Source organism: Dromiciops gliroides, chromosome 3 (genome assembly GCF_019393635.1).
Source record: "Dromiciops gliroides isolate mDroGli1 chromosome 3, mDroGli1.pri, whole genome shotgun sequence".
In the NCBI taxonomy this organism is placed as follows: Eukaryota; Metazoa; Chordata; class Mammalia; order Microbiotheria; family Microbiotheriidae; genus Dromiciops; species Dromiciops gliroides.
Genome location: NC_057863.1, coordinates 124,946,764 through 124,966,968, shown reverse-complemented (window position 1 = coordinate 124,966,968; position 20,205 = coordinate 124,946,764). Strand labels below are relative to the sequence as shown.

Below are 20,205 nucleotides of genomic sequence, written 5' to 3'. Positions count from 1 at the left end.
AGGACAAAATAAAAACTTTTTTGTAAGGCATTAAGGGCCCTCCACAATTTTTTTTTAAGTGAGGCAATTGGGGTTAAGTGACTTGCCCAGGGTCACACAGCTAGTAAGTGTTAAGTGTCTGAGGGTGGATTTGAACTCAGGTACTCCTGACTCTATCCACTGCACCACCTAGCTGCCCCCCCCTCCACAATTTTCTTAACCTATTTTCCTGGCCTTGCTTCATTTTTTACTTTCCTTTATATCCTTTTATTATCTGGGATCCCCTCGAGTGTGAGTGTGTGAGTGTGTGTGTATGTATATATGTGTCTCTTTCTCTGTCTCTGTCTCTCTCTCTCCCACAAAAGCTACTAAATTTTTCAGGCACTCTGTGGGTGAGTATCCATTGAAAACTATAGCCCACAAATTCCAGTACATTTATTTACTTTTTCCAGCCAGAGGAAACAATTCAAAGGAAGACTTACAATTAAGTAGCATAAATAAAATATTTAGAAATGATTCTTCCAAGCACACATGGGGTGTCCCTTTATATAAGTTTACCACATTTCCCATGGAATGGAGGGCCCATGCATGTAGAACCAGTTTCCAGACAATACTCCTGGGAATATGTAGCGACCCCTGTGGCCAAGACATCTTACACTTTCTACATTTCATAGTTTATGAAGTCCTTTGGATATGTTATAATGATGTTCTCTGGTGGGCATTGTTTCTACTTTTTGCTACCATCTGCTGGACCTCAGCTATTTAGTCTCTTCAGGGCCACCTGTTTCCCTTTTTACTAATCAGTCAATTAGTAAATACTTATTAAGTACCTACTTTGCGACAGTTATTATACTAGGTACTGGGGCTTTAAGCACAAAAAATGAAACAATTTCTACCTTCTAACAAGGGAGATAAGCAGTTGTATATGCACACACACATTTCACACCAGGGAAAGGAATGACTTTGACCTTTAAGGCATGAAGAAAAAAATCTGACAGTAACACATCTGAGCAGGTCCTATGCCAGATGAGGCTTGCTGCAGTAGGGAGCCAACAAAGGGATGGGACACCAAGGTGATATGTCTTGCTTAAGTATTGCATTTGGTTGCCTTCTCACACAACTAACACCACCGCCCTTTTGTGTTTACTATTTGGTTAAGGCTCATATTACTAATATAAGCAAAGGGCATGCTATAGCTAGTGGGGAGAGATTTACTTGCATAGGTGTTTTTCATGGTCCCAAAGATGAATGCATTTTTGTATTCTCCTAGAGACCGTAAGTCTAGATTAGAGATTTACTTCTGGATGACTGGTTTTCTCCTTCATTGAGTCATAGTTCTGAAGTATGAAACAGTAATGTCTTCTCTCAGGAACTGTTTTGGTACCTGGATAACATAGTGTTTTTCTTCATCTAAGAGGGGAAACAGAAGCCAATAGGAAGAATATTTGCAATTGAGTGATGTGTCTGAATAAAAATTGCATGCTCAAAATGAAAAAAAGATTAGCATGAACATTAAGTATTCTAGATATGCAGGAGAGCTAATAGGTTTCTGATTATTCTGAAGCATTCTTAATTTTGGAGATGTCTGTTGATCTTGAAGCTTTATGTTCCTTGTTATGTCATACTTTTCCAGGATTCACCCTTGATTCGCTTGTCATTTTTTCAGGGATACCAATGAATACCTTAACTTTGTTCTTTTTTTTTTTGTTTTTTTTTGTTTTTTTTAGTGAGGCAATTGGGGTTAAGTGACTTGCCCAGGGTCACACAGCTAGTAAGTGTTAAGTGTCTGAGGCCGGATTTGAACTCAGGTACTCCTGACTCCAGGGCCGGAAATACAGTCTACAACTTAAATCACAGCTTGATTTCTAGAAGCTAAGAATGAAAGCAGAAACTTCCTAGCTTGAATCTTCTTACCTCGATATAATCTGCAAAATCTTTTTAAAACTACTGAGATTAAAAAAAACTACTGAGATTACCTTCCACCTACTCTGTATAGATCTTGTAAGCAAAGCTGTTTACATGTTGTCTCCTCCATTAAAAAAGGTTAGCTCTTGGGGCAGCCAGATGGTGCAGTGGATAGAGCACCGGCCCTGGAGTATTAGTATTTCAAGTTCCTTATAATGGAATTTCTGTAGTAATATCATTTAGAAGCTTTGTTGAATTATTTATTTGACTAGTTGAAAACAGCTCAGGGAGAAAAGCTCCCTCTAGTGCTTGCTGGATAAAATGTGTAGTTGTGTAGTTTTCTCTCTGCCTCTGTGTCTCTGTCTGTCTGTCTGTCTGTCTGTCTGTCTGTCTCTCTCTCTCACACACACACACACACACACACACACACACACACACACACACACACACACACGCAAAATTTTCAGCTAGCCTCCCATATAGTGTCATGGCCTAATATTAATTTCAGTAATCTGTAGTTCCAAAGAATCACTCTTCTTTTTGGCAAATGAAATCTTTTATTTTTGGTGTCTTTGGATTCAAGGAGCTCTTTTCATTTCTTTTTTTTAAAATGGAAGCTAATATTAAAACTTATGCCTGAAAATCCTCTATTAAAGTCTTATTCTGGCATGGAGATAACCCTAGACATTATTCCAGAAGAGAAGAAGGGTAGGAAGGCCCTGTTGAGCTGGAATGGATCTTAGGGATGAACTGACTGTCTGTTGTTCAAGGACCAGTCTACCTACTTTTGGAGAAGTGTATCTATCACCAGGTTGGCCTCACATTGATGAACTTTTCAGTGATAGTGACTCTTAAACCATCCACCTAGTTATGAAAGGGTTGCCCTCTGTATCAGTAAAGAGATCTACTCTAATGAAATTACAGATCCTTGAATTATTGAGTTAAGAATAGTAGCATGTAAATTAAAAAAAAATCTATTCTTTGTAGAGTGAATTTTAAAGGGTTAGCAGGGGTCATTGTATTTTAAAAACCTCAGTAATATAAGTTTTGTTATTTGATTATTTCATTACATTGTTTCCTTCATAGTCATGAAAAAGCAACAACCAACAACTGAGGAAAAGTCACCCTTGCCCAAATTTGGCTAGAAGTACATATCTTAAGTCTCTCCAGCTGGTTTTTGTCGTCAGGGTACTGATTTCTAAGATATTGAATTACTTAGCATTGATGTACAGTGATTGAGTTTGCCTATTTTTATTTTTCAACATTTAACAACCACAGTCATATACACAAAGATTATATGATTATGTGAGAATCAAAATGTCCACGTCTTCTTTTGTGTATTCACTTAGCACATGTTTATCTTCCTGTGTTCTAGCTCAATGAAATTTGCCAGCAAGTCTGTGACCAGGGCAAAAAATATTTCTTTTGGGGGTGGTGTGATATGACAAGAGTGGAACAGAGTTTAAATATAGTATAATGCCCTTGATCATACAAATTGACTTAGGATGATGATTATAGATGGAATGATCTTAGATAAGAGGAGAAAAATTATAATAAGAAATCCTTTGTTTTTAGCTAATAATAACTTGGAATGCTCACTGTAAGTCTTTTATTTATCTATTTATTTTTCACTGTCAGTGTTCAGCTGTCTAAGGGGGAAGCTTCTGATGGTAAAAATACCAAACTAAAATGTTTTAATTATGGTGAAAGTGAAAGTTCTTCACATTGTAAGAATTGAAACTACTCAAGGTCCTGATTTATTTATTTTCAAATGGCTCTAGTTCTTTCTAGCAGCATGGAAATAATGATATTCAATTTAAAGGTACACTGTAGGGCAGCTAGGTGGCATGGTAGATAGAGCACCAGCCCTGGAGTCAGGAGGACCTGAGTTCAAATCTGGCCTCAGACACTTAACACTTAGTAGCTGTGTGACCCTGGGCAAGTCACTTAACCCCAATTGCCTCACCAAAAACAAAAGCAAAAATCAAATAAAAAAATAAAGGTACAATGTACTACTTCACTATTAAATGTCTGTATTCCAGCACTACTATTCTTGGGCAGAGGGTCTAAAACAGCTATAGGTGCCTAAGAAAGAGTTCTCTTTGCTCCCAAAGATAAGGCTAGTGGAAAAAAGAGAACTGGAAGTTGTCCTGTTACCAGCTATCTGAGATGCTAATTGCTTCCACTGTCCCTCTCCACTCTAAATCATACACACAGTTGTGAATGGTTTTCCTCAAGAGCAGGTCTATTCATATCCCCTCCTTCCATGTTCCTTTCCCCACAATAGATCCCAGTGACCTCCCTATTGTTTCTCCTTGGCATTTAAAGCTCTTTATAATTGGGGCCCCCTTCTACCTTTCCAGTTTTGTTACCCATCAGTCCCTTCCACCTATCAGTGACTCATATGGGTGACTAAACAAGCATTTTATTAAGTCTCTAACATGTGTATTGCGCCAGGCATTGTGCTAGGTGCAATCCTGCTTCACAGTGAGCTTTACAATTTAAGTGAGGGAGACAAGCAGTACATACTTAAGTATATAGAGAATAAATATTTAGTGAAGAAATAAAGACAAATACAAAGTAGTTTGGGAGAGTGGGCACTAGGAAATTGGTAGATTAGGAAAAACTTCATGCAGAATATGGTGCTTAAGCTGCATGTTAAAATTCATCCAACCAAACTGGTCTTTTTAATGTTGCAAGAATATGACATACCATCTTCTTTCTCACTGCCTTTACACAGGTTGTTGTATGTGACTGAAAAGCATTCTCTTTCCAATCTGCCTTTTGGAATTTCTCTTTTCTTTCACAGTTCAACTCAAATGCCAACCTCTACATGAAACCCTTCCTAGGTCCCCTTGGTGCTAGTGCCTTTTCCCTCAAAGTTATCTTGTTTCTTTTTTTTCTGTTATTTTGTATAAATCTATATGTGTGCATGCTGTCTTTCATGTTAGAATATGAGCTCCTTGAGGACAGGGACTGTTTTGTTTTATCTGTTTCTTCTTTTATGCCAAGTACTTGCACAAAGTTTAGCACACGCTTTATAAATTCAGGAGCACTGAGATACAATGGAAATAATGACTGGATTTACAATCATTGGAACTGAATTTGAATTCTGGTTGTGCCAGTTATAATCTATGGGCCCAAATGCCTTGAGTCTCTTAACTACTGAGCCTAATTTGTACCTTCTTTCTCTACAACCTTTGGAAATGAGGTTTTTGTTGTTGTCGTTTAAAGGAAATGCATATTGATGTGAATGTCAGCCCAAGTAAAATCTATTTAGGAAGGAAAAATCATAAAAATCTAAACATTTCATTCATTATTTATTTATTTGCCTATCCATTTATCTATCTATCTATTTATTTACTTATTTACTTTTTCAGATTTCTAACCTTTCTGGTGAAACACAATCTTTTGTTGCTTTCAAGATTATCTTGACCCCCCCCCAATATAACTGTAATACATTTTTTTTATGTCCTAACTACTTTTATTTACATAAGCCCTGTTAGATATTGTACATATAATTAAAAAACAATATAGTACTGGGTATATCAATATTGACATACTGTAAAATATTTTTATTCTTCCTATATATGTCTACCTAGTTGATTTTAAAGCAAAATCTGTTTAGGAAGGAAAATTCATAAAAACTTAAACATTTCATTCTAAAGCCAATTATAAAGATTATATGTTATCTATTTTGCTCCATTTTCAGATGTTTACTGAAATACAGTCAGATAAAAGGAACACTGGGATATTTTTTCAAACTGTGACTAATACTCTGGTATCTCCCCAATTAATAAGTGTCAAACTCCTATTCCCAGTTAATTTTAAACAGCAAAGAGAGGTCATTGAAATTAGAGCATTCCTTTTGAAAGAAATCAGAGGCTTTCTTTGACTTTCAAATCCTGAACAATTCAAGTATTTCCTGTATTCAGTGTCAGGAAATGCTTGACTTTTGAAGCAATAACGGTTACTACTAAGAGATCTTCATCATTCAGAAATCGAAAACTTCCTAGTAAAGGTGGCAAAAGCCTCTTACTAAGGACTATATTCATTTATCAAATTTAGTGTTCCTTGGGAATGGCTCCCCTCTTCAGCTGGATTCCTGATGAAAAGGTAGCTTATATCAGTATTCTTGTTTTTGATAAATTTTCTTTTGCATGGATAAACTAAACAAATCTCAAATTGTGTCAGTCTTAGATTGAAAATGATATTCTTAAAGTTAAAGGGATTAATGTGCGCAACACTACCAGGTTTCTTTGGTGCCTGCTAATTTAACTGTATATACACTAATTAAATAATATGAAGTTCAATAGCACAGTGTTCTAACATCAACAGCATTCCTACAGGAAGGAATGGCTTTGATGTCTGTGATTGTTTATTTAGGCATTCCGAGTCCCTTAGTAAATGCCTGGAAGCAGTAACAAGCAAATGCTAACCATAAAGACTATACTGTGCTGTTTCTCAATAGTGTGAGGCTCTTGAAAGTTAAAGTTGTGCAAGGCATTATGCTTTTTGGCATTTAATATGTATGAATTGGCCCTTTTATGTTTGAGAAAATTATGTTTATCAAAATGTTTCTGATTAAATATTAGAAGTTAGTATTAGTTATCTTTTACCACCTCTGTATAGACTATTCCTTTTAAAGGTCTCTGAAATGATTTGTAATTGTTGCCTCTGTAGCTTTTAGAGCTTACAAATATGGTTATAGTAGTACATCTGAAGTATTTTTACCTGTTGTCTAAAACACAAGACTTATTCCATTAACATTTAAAGTAGATAGAGCCTGTCTTTTAAAATTCTAATGTCTAGGGGCAGCTAGGTGGCACAGTGGATAGAACACTGGCCCTGGAGTCAGGAAGACCTGAATTCAAATCCAGTCTCAGACACTTGACACTTACTAGCTGTGTGACCCTGGGCAAGTCACAACCCCAATTGCCTCACCGCCCCCCCCAAGAAAAATTCTAATGGTTTACAATTTTACTTTGAATTTTGGTAATAGCCTTGTTGTAGGTGATTTCAGTATATTGTGTTAGTTCCAAATTATCTTTTGTGGCTTAATTGTGTACTTACTATGAAAATTTAAAAAAATAACCATTTTTATGTCTTAATAGCCAATACCAGATGCTACATTAAATTGCTTTTTTTTTTTTTTTAGTAAGGTAATAGACTGGAGAATTTTAGAGCTAGAAAGAACCTTAAAAATAATCTAGTGAAAAGAAATTGAGATTTAAGGGATTAAGTGATTTGCCCAGTGGCAGAGCTGAGACTTGCATCTCAAAACTATCTTTCAGGTATTTTTACATGGATAACCCATTCTCATCTTAAGAATTCCAAATAACCCAAGCAAGTTTGGTCTGTTGGTTTCCCTCTTTCTGTTTAGATGGCAATACCACATAAATAAACCATAACAAAACTTGATGTTGTTTTCAACTTTCCCCTCTCTTTAACCTTCTCCCCCCCCCCCCCCACATCCAAATGGTTGTCCCTGCCAATCCATCCTTCTTAACTGATGTTGTATCCAAAAATCACATTGTCATTGTAGGATAATATAAACATTGAAAACCCCATAAAAGAGGGTCCCAAATTCTGTACCCAAAACACATGAATTAAAGCATTTCTAGAATTGTATTGGTGAGTTGAGGAGCATTTACTTTACTAAATTAGATGAGTAATATTTGATAAAGCATGATTTGTGATCAAGAAAAACATTTAAAAAGGTTTTTATATTAATATTTTTTGTTTCTTTCTTACCTTTATTTCTAAATACATCCTTTCCAACTTTTATCCAAGAGAGAGATTCCCTATAACAAAGAATGAATGAATTAACGAAAAATCATATATAAAGCACTTACTATTTACCAAGCAGTGCTCTAAGCACTGGCAATACATATATAAAGACAAGCCTTTCCTCTTAAGGAGCTTAAATTCTTTAAAAAAAAAATTTATTTTCCTTCTGAATTTAATAAACACTAAGTCAAATGCACATTTCCACATGAATAATAAAACATAAAAAGGAGATTGTACATAAAGCTGCAGATCTCTATCATATAGTCTACTTTTCTTTTTCAGTATATAACTTTCAAGACTTTCCTGCTGATCCACAATTCTTTCTGGCCTTCTGTTCAAAGAGCTTACATTATGATAGGGAAGACAAGTTACAAAGTAGATTGATGACCAGGGAGGGACACTGGCGGGAGTGAGGGGGGGGAGGAGAGGAAGAGGGGGAGAGAAGAGAGTGAATATAAGAAATTCATAGAAACCAACCAATGTGTAATCCAGCATGTACACTGTTTTCTGATCATTGTGGTAAACATTGTGTATATTGGTTTTGCTGATTTCACATACCTCAATTCATATCAGTTTTTTCAGTATTGTTCTTATTCATAGTTTCTTATAGCACAGTGCAATTTCATTACTTTTATGTATACCATTTTTATTAATTCCCCAATCAAAAGAAATCTATTTCATCTTCATTTTTTGCTACCATAAAAACTTCTGCTATAAATATTTTGGGGCACATGGAGGTTTTTATCTTTAATCCCTTTCATATGTGTCCGGTGGTGGAATATCTGGGTGAAAAAGATGGGCATTTTAACATTTTTTTACCATAATTCCAAATTGCTTTCTGTAGTGGTTGGACCAGTTCATATTCCACTAATATTGTTTTAGCATAACTATCTTTAAGAAACCTCTTCAACATTGACTGTTCCCATTTTTTCTTATCTTTGCTGATTAGCAGAGTGTCAGGTGAAACCTCAAGGCTGTTTTGATTTACATTTATCTTTAATATGAAATTAAGCATTCACAATTTTTTGGAGAAGTTTGTTCATATTCTGTGACTTTCCATTGGGAAATGGCTCTTGGTCTTCTATATTTCTGTTAGTCCCCTTCAAGGGGGAGCTAGGTGGTGCACTTGGCTAAAGCTTTGGCCCTGGAGTCAAATCGCACCTCAGACACTAGCTATGTGACTCTGGTCAAATTATTTAACCCCCAATTGCCTTAAACATTTTGGGCCATCTCCAGTTGTTTTGCTATATGTCTTGCCACTGGACTCAGATGATTCTGGAAGAGAGAGAGTAAGGTTGGTGACCTTGACAGCCTTCCCTCACTTAAAATCCAATTCAGTGAAAGTCATGGCATCACCTGGATGTTGTGGTCCTCTTAGAGAACAAAGGACAAACACTAGTATTAGTTCCCTACAATGCTAGATATTAGCCCCTCAGCAGGGATGCTTGATGAAAAGAAATCATTGCAGTTTAAAACTCTTTGTGCTTTTGCCAGCCAGCACCATTACTTGAGAGTCTGTCAAGTCCATTCTTTTTTTTTTTTTTTTAAGCGAGGCAATTTGGGTTAAGTGACTTGCCCAGGGTCACAGCTAGTAAGTGTTAAGTGTCTGAGGCCGGATTTGAACTTAGGTACTCCTGACTCCAGGGCTGGTGCTCTATCCACTGCGCCACCTAGCTGCCCCCAAGTCCATTCTTAATGGCTTAAGAACCAACAGTATTGAAGTAGTAAGGGGAAAAAACAGTTAAGTTTAAAGTTAAGCTTACTTGGTCAGATGTTGCTCTATAACACCTGACTTCTTTCACAAGCTGTGTCTGTCATGTGAGGAGTCCCTTATCTCAAAGACATTACACAATTTTTCTTTTTTTTTTTTTTTAGTAATAAACATTTTTATTTATAGTTTTGAGTTCTAATTTTTATCCCTCCTTCCTTCCCTCCCCTTCCCCCTTTCTGAGATGGTAAGCAATGTAGGGACCAATTTTTAATTGGGGAGTGTTAGCTAAGCGGCTTGCCACAATTCTGGGGCAAGGAAGGAGACCGGCAGGCTCCCTCAAAACAGAACAGGACTTATTTTAACAAAAACGAACTTAAAAAAAAAACCCAACCACAAACAGGATCAGTAGGATCAAGGGAAAGGAAATAAAATGGGGAAAGGGAAATTATACAACCTGAAGAAATACCACCGCCCAGGAATCAGCTGAGAATACGCAGCAGAACTCCTGTCGTTCCAGTGTCCAGCTATAATGCCCAATTCTTCTCCCCCAGTCCCAGAAAAATCCCATACAGCCCCAGCCAATGGGATGGCTGCTCTGACAATCACACGACTGCCCTCACTAGGCTTCCAATCATTATAATTTTGCCAGGCCCATGTAGGTGTTGGGGAGTGGTGATGAAATGAGGTGCCCACGTGAGGTGCCAGTGCCATGGCAAAGGCTACAACCTTTGGAGCACCCTGTGGTTTGCGGACCCCCAGGCCAGTGCACGCCGAGGCATAAAAACCTCAAATAACAATTCTTTACAGTAATAAGATATGGGTTATACATGTACAATTATGTAAAACATTACCATATTAGTCATTTTGCATAAGAAAACTTGAACAGAAAAAAATGAAAGAAAGTGAAAATAGCATGCTTCAGTCTGTGTTCCATCAATATCTCTTCTTTCTTTGGAGATGGATAGTATGTTTCATCAGTAGGCCTTTGGGGTTGTCTTGGATCATTGTATTGTTGAGAATAGTTAAGTCATTCACAGTTCTTCATCAAACAGTATTGCAGTCTCTGTGCACAATGTTCTTTTGGCTTTGCCCACTTCATTATACATCAGTTCATACAAGTCTTTCCAGGCATTTCTGAAATCATCCTGCTTGTCATTTCTTATAGCACAATGATATTCCATCACCATCACTTACCACAGCTTGTTTAGCCATTCCCCAACTGATGGGCGTTCCTTTGATTTCCAATTCTTAGCCACCACAAAAAGAGCTGCTATAAATACTTTTGTACAAATAGGTCTTTTTCTCTTTTGGGGCATATCTTTGGGATATAAATCTAGCAGTAGTATTGCTGGATTACTCTTTAAAAGGATGATGGATATGGGTGTATTACTTTTGTGTCTTAAGGCCTTGTCCTTTCTTCTATTATTTAAAAATTGGACTTCTTGTGGTTAGGACTTGATTTTCTTGGATATTCATAATAAATAATTTTGTTGAAGGGAAGAGAACTGGTTTGCAGAATATCATAGACACCTAAAATCTAACAATCAATTTCTATTTTAGCTAGATATCAGTTAGTTAGGTATATAATAAATGTCTGTTAACTACTATGTTTCAGGCTCTGTGCTAAGCACTGGGAATACAAAAAGAAGCAAAAAAGGCAGTCCCTGCCCTCAAGGAAATGTAATGGGGCTGACAAGCAAAAAAATGTGATGTTTCCTATGTACTTTCTGGGCTTCAGTTCAATCACAAAGTAGTTTTTATGTTCATCCCTGGGAAGTGTAGAGGAGTATAATTACTTCTTTGGGGGAAACATAACATCTTTGAAAGTAATATTATAGAATCATAAGTTTAGATCTGGATGGGACCGTAAGAGCCATTGAATTCCACCTTTTTATTTTATAGATGAGGAAACCGAGGCACAGAAAGTTTAGGGGAGCTTGCCTAGGATAACATATGTATTTCTGTTTGAATCCAAGTCTTTCTTATTGTGAATCCAATGCTCTACCTATTGAATGTTAGCTCCATAGAGCTAACAGCTATCTCTGTTATAGTACCACAGATAGAACTTTCATATTTATGAATACAAGAATGATATCCATGTCAGAGTTTGAATTTTACCTGAAAAAACCTGTAAATATCGATCCTTTGGTGGTTTTACTTTTCTGGCTTACCTTTGATTGTTATATATTTCATCAGTCATGTTCAGAGCTATATTCTAATGTTGGTTATAGGTGAAATAGAAACGGTTTCCAACTGTACAGCTGAAATGAAGAATTTGTGTTCTTTTTTTTTTTCCTGCAGGTTCCTGATGTTATTAGCAGTATAAGGCAAGTGTCTAAAGCAGCCCTGAAAGAAGATGCCAAACCTAATAAAGATAATGAGGATGCCTTTTACAACTCTCAGAAATTTGAAGTGCTTTATTGCGGAAAGGTAACAGTGACTCATAAGAAGGCCCCATCCACCCTCATTGATGACTGCATTGAAAAGTTTAACCTACATGAACGTCAGCGTCTCCGGCTCCTGAGTGAGCAACGAAGTTCAGATTCCAGTAATGACCTTATGGTTTTTGAGTCAGAAGTACCCGTTTCACCAGAAGATGGCCAGTTTGATGAACTCGGTGAGAAAACCTCGCCTGCCTCTGGCCTAACAATGGTGGTGGGACAGACAAGTTTGTCTGGCTCTCGTGTTTGCTTCCCTGAAAGGATTTTGGAAGATTCTGGTTTTGATGAACAGCAAGAATTTCGGTCTCGGTGTAGCAGTGTGACTGCAGTTCCACAGAAGAAGGTGCCTGATGGCACCCTAAAAGTACAACCACGAAGAAGACATGCGAGTGCCCCTAGTCACGTCCAACCCTCTGACTCAGAGAAGAATAGAACAATGCTGTTTCAGGTACTTGCAGCTGGGTGTGCTGTGAGAGCTTCTCTTTGCAGCCTGAAGGCCACCAGAGAGCCAAGTTAAATTTGGCTAAACTGGCCACCTCCAAATAGTTAATTAAATCTTCTTTTTCATCCAGACTATCAAACAAGGAAGATTAGAGACAAGACACAGAACAGGAGAAAAAGAACAAAAATGCCCCAGGTTTGGAGTCAGAGAGAATGTAGGTTTGGGCCAGAGAATCTGGCTATGCCACTTACGATCTGATCTGTGTGGCCCTGGGCAAGACACTTAGCCTCTCTGGGCCTTATTATACTCATATATAAAAAGAGGGAGTTGGACCAGATGACTTCTTAGGTCCTTTCTAGATCTAAATCACCTATGGGTCAAAAGAAAGAAGACAGAATTTGAGGAAATTGGTAAGGGAGGACACTGGGACATAAACAGATATGAAAGGAGTAGATTAAAAACAGCAGTGTGGAATGAATTTAAGGAGGAAAAAAGCTTACATTTGTGGTTCTAGATCTCTCCTACAATATACTTCATAGTATCAGTCCATAAATAAATGCTGTTAACCTAGATTTGCATTTAAGAAGCCTAGGGATCTGGAGTGGGATAGCATATTCCAGGGAATTACCAACTCTTACTAGGTGTGGGAGAGGTAGAGGAAAGTTCCTAATGAAAAAAGGAAAGTCTGGATAGTCATCAGTTTTCAGAGGATCTATCTATCTGTCTGTCTGTTTGTCTGTCTATCTCTATCTATAGAGATATCTCTGTAGATACAGATGTCTATAGATATAAATATGTCTAGATAATATCAGGCAATCAAGAAAGAAGACTGAAGAATATATATATATATATATATATATATATATATATATATATATATATATATAAATAAATAAATATAAGGAGGATGGTATCAGGGCAGCATATTGATTAAATTTGTCCAGACTTACAACTTATTTGTCAAGTTTAATAAGATTTTAAGGGTTATCTTTCCCTTTTGAGTCAGTCTATATTTGTATTATAAATTCTCAGGCTAATACTATATTATTTTTGGGAAACTTGGTACTAATGGCTTTATTTCACTTCAGAGTTAAAACAGAGATCTGCTACAAACTCATTGTCTTACAAGAAAATAACATAGTTAAACTTATACATTTATACATTTTTTCAGAAGGAGGGAAATAATTATGGGGAACCAATATTTCATAGCTAAAAGACTGAGAATGGTTGATATATATGGGAAAGGTCAATTCAGTGTATGTGCATAATTGAATATTTTATTGGTAAAGTGAAATTTTAAGTACTTTTTCATTGAAAATAATCAGTATGTCTTTATTTTCAAGGTTGGGAGATTTGAAATTAACCTAATTAGCCCTGATTCCAAGTCAGTTGTTCTTGAAAAGAATTTTAAAGATATATCTTCTTGTTCTCAGGTATGTATTACAGGAGATGATAATTTTTAAACAAATAGCCCATGTAATACATGTAAATAGACCTGAAAATCACCAGATCCAAAAAAGCTGTGTTTTAGTTTCATGTGTGTATATTATGTAATCTTAGATTACCTACTCTCCCTTGTCTTTCCCTCCTCCCCGATAAATAGTGTTTCTCAAAATTTTAAGTAGTGAGAATGGTGGGTATGATGTGATCATGCTTTTTTCTTTGAACTAAAGCTGATAGAAAAAAACCTAGTATTTTTAACCAATTCTGTCACAATTCCCATTCGTTTACTCCCTCCTTTCACCATCAGCCCCCTCTTTACCTCAGTGCCCTAGTCATTGGAAAAAAAGAAATCTGACAATTCAAATATATTAGTTGATGATTTTTACCTTTTTTAAAATTTGAAAATATTTTAAGCAAAGCACAGTAACACTTCATAGTGAAGTTGCCTTGTAAGTCACTGCAGTAGTAAGTTGTCTTGTCTGCTTTACTTTCCTTGTCTGATTGCATGGCCTTACTTTCATCCAGCTTTCTCTTCTAGCTTTCTTTAGATTCTACTTGGTTGAAGACAGCAGCTGTTTATGAGTGAGAAGTACTGCTTTCTTTACTGAAAACATCATGTTGGTGTTTTAAGACCCACTGAGCTAATGAGGTCCTCTGAATATGAAAGTTTTGTGTGTTTTTCTCTCCATTTATTATGGAACTAATGAAAGATTTTCTTTTGGTCACTAATGAACAGTGTCAGGTTCAGATTCCTTTCACTTTGTGTAAGGAATGCTAGCTATTGGATCACTTCATGCTACAGCATCAACTTCCTCTTTCTGCTGCCTTTAGGCTAACTTTAGTGTCATAGGAATCACATTAGGTATTTGCAGGTTTGGTTTAAACCCCATTCCTATTTTTATGCTGGCATCACATTTGCTTCTAAAATAGTGTAGCCCATCTAGCCAGTTGCTGCATGAGTGAAAGTGCTGGCTGGATAGAGGAAATTGGAACAAAGGCTAGAGCATTCCGGCTAGGGCCAGAATTCTTAAACTTTTTCCACTGGAGACCCCTTTTTGCCCGAGAAGTTTTTAAGCTACCCCAGGTATATAGGTGTATAAAATAGGTATACAAAACCATTTACTGTTGCCAAATTTTTCAGGACCCCCATTATTAAGATAAGTAGGGATGGCTGGTCAGAATGAAGTGCTTTCCTCAGTAATTTTTAAAATTGTGTTTTGGACCCACATCCCTAATATTACAACATCCATGCCTCACAAGTTGCATGATTTTGTGGAAAGAATATTGTGCGGTAGGTAGAGAAAACTTGGTTTCTAGTCCTGATACTGCCATTTTTCCAGCTCTGAAAAAGAACTAAACAGTTACTCTGATGGGTTTCTTACCATTGTGTGCCCTGTCAACTAACTTCAAATGCTAAAAGCAGGACCAGTGTGGTATGAGTGAATGATTGCTTCATGCAGAGGTGAAAAAATAGCAAATATTTGTGCAGGTAGTATTTTAGTTTCCATAGCAAAGTTTAAAAATTTCTTGCTCTTTTATGGAAATTCACTACAAAAAATGCCACATTTATAAAAAAGGGAAAATAAAGATTTTTAAACTGTGCTTTTTATGTACTGGTGTTATTTACTGCTTCATAACCAATGTGTAAATTTAATCCTGCATGTATATTCCTGAAGACAGTTTTTAGAGGAATACTCCATCTTAGAACAACAAATATAGTCAAAAGAGCTCATAAGCAAGTGACAGGAGAGCTGTGTCTTAATTTCTTTTTTTGAGGGAGGAATGGTCAAGAGTGGAGTTAAACCACCAATCAGCTAGCTGTGTAACTTTGGACAAGTCATTTCTGATCATAGGATCAACTATTTAGGGCCTCAGTTTTGTTCCTTATGAAATTAGAAGGAAAAGTCCCTTCCCAGCTCTAAAATTCTGTGCCTTTTTCATTGTTTATATTTAATATTTTTCACGAGCTACAGAGCAAAATATAATAAGCATATAACAATAATAATCAATACATATTTAATGTTAACCTAACAACAGCCTGTGAAATTGGTAATAATAATAGTACAGGTATTATTAACTCCATTTTACTGAGAGGAAGCAAAAGGGAAGAGAGATTATAAGTGACTTTCTTAAGGGTCAGTAAGCGCCCGAGGTGGGATTTGACATTAGGTCTTCCTGACTCTACTTTTATCTACTGTGTGCTACTGCTTCTCTTTGAAAGTTCTTAATTTTTCTCCTGCCCTTTACCATCAATGTAGATGAGACTACCTTCTTCTGCCTTCTAGTTTTAAGGTGGCACAGTGGATAAAACACTGGCCTTGGATTCAGAAGTACCTGAGTTCAAATCTGACCTCAGACACTTGACACTCACTGTGTGACCGTGGGCAAATTACTTAACCCTCATTGCCCCACAAAACAAACAAACAAACAAACAAAAAACAAACAGGTGAAACACTACGAATTCTCTAAATTTCATATTTAAAATTTTTTTTAGCATCTTGTCATCTTTCCTTATTTTGGTTTCATAAGAAGTTTCTTCTGCCTCTTGCTAAGGCTAACACAACTTCGTGTGCCCTTAAATTCATCCCCTCTGCCTTTTCTAGGATCTTGCTCATCCCCCTCCCACATATCTTCAATCTCTGCCTTTTTTCTTCCCATCTGAACTATGAACCTGCTCTGATTCCCCAGTTCTTTAGAGAAAAAAAACCCTTCACTAAACCCTACTTACTCAAGTTTTTTGGAAAAAGTAGTTTACATACAATGCCAAATAATCATGTCACTTCTTGTCTCTAAATCCTGTGATAACTATGATATTATCCTTTGCAATTTGGCTCCTGTCTCTGCCACTCTATAAAAAGCATTCTTCAGAGGTCACTAATAGTCTCCTTATGGCCAATTCTAATAGCCTTCTCCTTTTTTGACTACACTGTAGCATTTGACTGTGCTAATCTCTTCCCCACTACTCTCCCTGCTCCCCCGCTCCCCCGCTCTCTTTTTTGGTTACTCTTTCCTCTTGATTTTTGTGACAACACACTATGATCATTTTCTTCTTTCCCTTTTGATCATGCTTTTTCTGTTGTATCTTCTCCTGGCCTTTAAGAGGGATTTACCCCAAAGTTCTTTCCTCAGACACGTTTTATACTTTGTTTTGGGAAGTTCACCTACTCCCATGGCTTCAATTCTTACCTCTAAGCTGAGTTTTAAATCTCTACCTTCAGCCTCTCAGAAATTATCTTTATTTTTTCCAGTCTCCTAACTCTCTTCATACCAATTGTGTTCTTTTCTGCCTTGTAGCTTGTCTAACTTTGCAAATTCGTATCTGTCATAGCTTTTCCTCTTCTATGCCTCCATTCCCCAACTAATATATTTTAACCTCCTTGAGGACAGGAATCATATTCTGATGACTTTTTATCTTTTTTCCTATTCCTAGCAAAATAGTTTTTTTAGATAAGGTAAAACATTACCATATTGGTAATTTTCTACAAGAAAACTTGAATAAAAGAAAAAAATGAAAGAAAGTAAAAAAATAGCATACTTCAGTCTGTTCTATCAATATAATTTCTTTCTTTGGAGGTGGATAGTATGTTTCATTCATTAGTGGTCCTTTGGGATTGTCTTGGCTCATTGTATTGTTGTGAATAGTCAAATCATTCACAGTTCTTCATTGAACAATATTCCTAGCAAAATACTTTTGCATATTGTTGACTCTTTACAAATAGTTGTTGAGTGAATGAATAAGCTCCCTTCTTTTTCTGGGAGACTTTTCTTATAATTGAGAACCAACTTTGAAAACAGACTTTATTGCTGTAAATAATCAAGAAAATTAGATACCTCCCCAGGCATCATACAAAACTTGTATCCCACTGGAAGTAGACAAATGGATTTCACATACAAACATCGGTATTCCCTATGTTCTAATATTGGACTTCAGTGACTTCTTAAACGGTATGTGTGCATGTGTGTGGGTATGTATTAATTTCTAAGGACCCTCACCTTTCTTTTCCTTCTCCAGGGTATAAAGCATATTGATCACTTTGGATTTATCTGTCGGGAATCTCCAGAACCTGGGTTAAGTCAGTATATTTGTTATGTGTTCCAGTGTGCAAGTGAGTCGCTGGTAAGTGACCTTTTTGTTATTTACTCCTCATACTGGCAAAATAAATTATTAAAAAAACTATTTTCATTTTTTAAAAAATTTAACTAAAGAAGCAATAATAAAAACAGAGGGAGCATGGATGAAACATTTAAACTCAGCATATGTGATAAATGTTTATTAGCACCTGTTGCTTTGTGAAAGGAAACAGGGATTGTGGATGGAGAACTGGCCTTTTTTTCAGGAAGACCTGGTTTCAGTTCCTGTTTTTGACACTGACTGTTTGACCATGAGGAAGTAACCTTTCTTTGTCCTTGGAAAGATTGCCTTAATACAGAGGAGTGACTCATCAGCATGGATGGAGGAATTTCTCCATAGGGAATTTACCCACACCAATGAAATCACAGGTCTAGATCAATTAAAAAATGCATATGCTAGACTCTGGATAGGTATGCTAAAGACCCTATTTTAAAGAACTTACAATCTAAGGTGGGGGTGGGAAACACACACATCTTCAATTAGTGCTATATGTAGCTTGTTTGTACATTGCTGTTTGCATATTGTTTCTCCCACCTGATCGTGAGCTCCTTGGGGGCAGGAACTGTCCTCTGCCTTTCTTTGAAGCCCCAGTACTTAGCACTGTATTTGGCACATATTGGGTGCTTAATAAATACTTGTTGAGTGGCTGACATAAGTAGCTGTAAATGTAGGAGACGGTATGATAAATGCAAAGGAGATGTTCAGGCAAAATTTTGTGTTTAGTAATTTTGTGGTTAGTTTGACAAAGGAGAGATCACTTTCTTTTTCTTTTTTTCTTTTCTTTCTTTCTTTCTTTCTTTCTTTCTTTCTTTCTTTCTTTCTTTCTTTCTTTCTTTCTTTCTTTCTTTCTTTCTTTCTTTCTCTTTCTCTCTCTCTCTCTCTCTCTCTCTCTCTCTCTCTCTCTCTCTCTCTCTCTCTCTCTCTTTCTTTCTTTCTTTCTTTCTTTCTTTTTTTTTTTTTTTTTGGTGAGGCAATTGGTGTTAAGTGACTTGCCCGGGGTCACACAGCTAGTAAGTATGTCAAGTGACTGAGGTCATATTTGAACTCATGTCCTCCTGAATCCAGGACCGGTGCTCTATCCATGAGCGATCACTTTCACACCAGAGGGTTTCAGACACTGTAAAACAGCAGAATGGAACATGAAAACCAAACTGTAGGCATGTTGGCTTTCCCAAGGTTATGCACTTCATTGAACTTAAAAAATTCCATCACTTTAAAATGTGTGTGTATGTGTGTGTGTGTGTGTGTGTGTGTGAGAGAGAATACAAGGGGAGTCTACTTCTCTTTCTCTTTATTCATTGTAAGAGGGGAAAGAGGGTTGATTCCTTATTCTTTCCTTCCAATCTGCTTTCAAGAGTAAGACAACAAAAACTAGTGAAGTGCTGGAAAATAAAGTTTGGGTCTTTTTTCCCCGCTTTCTCCTCAGTTTCCTAAGTGATGGTTTATTTTGATCTTTATCTTGTCTGTAGTCTGGGTATTTTTTTCCTGGGTTTAAAGAAAAGATTTTTCCTTCTTTTACACTGCCTTGTTTTCTTATCTGAATTTTCCATGTTTTGTTTTATTCTCTCTTCCCATCCTCTTTTATATATTTCCAGGTAAAAACAATCAGTTTTGTCGATTAGAATACAGGAACCGACTAAATAAAACAGGCTTGGTTAAGAGTTTAAAATTTTACTTAGATTTTAAAAAACCATCCATATCTCTTACCTGTTCTTTACTCAGGCCATTTCTAGTATATATTTAGTACCAATTCCCTCTTTCCCCAACATCTGTAAGTACCATACCATTGCCCAAATATTGTTGTTTGTCTTTCATTCTGAAAGAGCCATCTGAGTTCAGTGGCAAGATATAGATCAGTATGACTGGAGATGGCCCTGGTGACTGTGAAACGTTATAGGTACCCCATCGAAGCACACAACACACAAAACTTGGACATTGTCTCCAGGAACATATACATCCTTACAAACTATACGTGTACAATCTTGGACATCAGACCCATTGTTCAACCCTCCCAGACCTCAGCCCCACTGCAGCCTTTATCTGCTCATTATCTCTTGGCAGTGATAGAGACTGAATGGAGAAGCGGAGGGAGGACGGATGGACGTGTCTGTACTTCCCAATGTAGGATTGATAGTGTTTGGTTTGCAATTTCTGTCTTCTCCCAAAGACAGTGAAGGCTGTGCCCATAGCTGAGGGTTTTGTTCTGATGTCTAATATGAGTTCAGTCAGTTTTTAGGTGCTGGCAAACCTCTACTTTCTATGATTATGCTGAAGGGAAGAAGAAGTTAATTAGGTCCACTTTTCTTAGTTAAATCTATCTTTACTTCATACTTTTCTTTGGGGGAGGGGAGGAATGGGGAAG

The 20,205-nt window shown here is 36.8% G+C and overlaps 1 protein-coding gene across 7 annotated transcripts in view; it reads left to right on the top strand.

The window, feature by feature from the left end:
• TBC1D4 (TBC1 domain family member 4) overlaps positions 1-20,205 on the top strand; it is a 215,230-nt gene that overhangs the window by 107,154 nt on the left and 87,871 nt on the right. For all 7 annotated transcript variants that reach the window (XM_043996158.1, XM_043996157.1, XM_043996156.1 and 4 more), the window contains exons 2-4: positions 11,687-12,274; positions 13,612-13,701; positions 17,724-17,828. In XM_043996158.1, the coding sequence (XP_043852093.1) occupies positions 11,687-12,274; positions 13,612-13,701; positions 17,724-17,828 (783 nt within the window). The remainder of the gene's footprint in view (positions 1-11,686; positions 12,275-13,611; positions 13,702-17,723; positions 17,829-20,205) is intronic.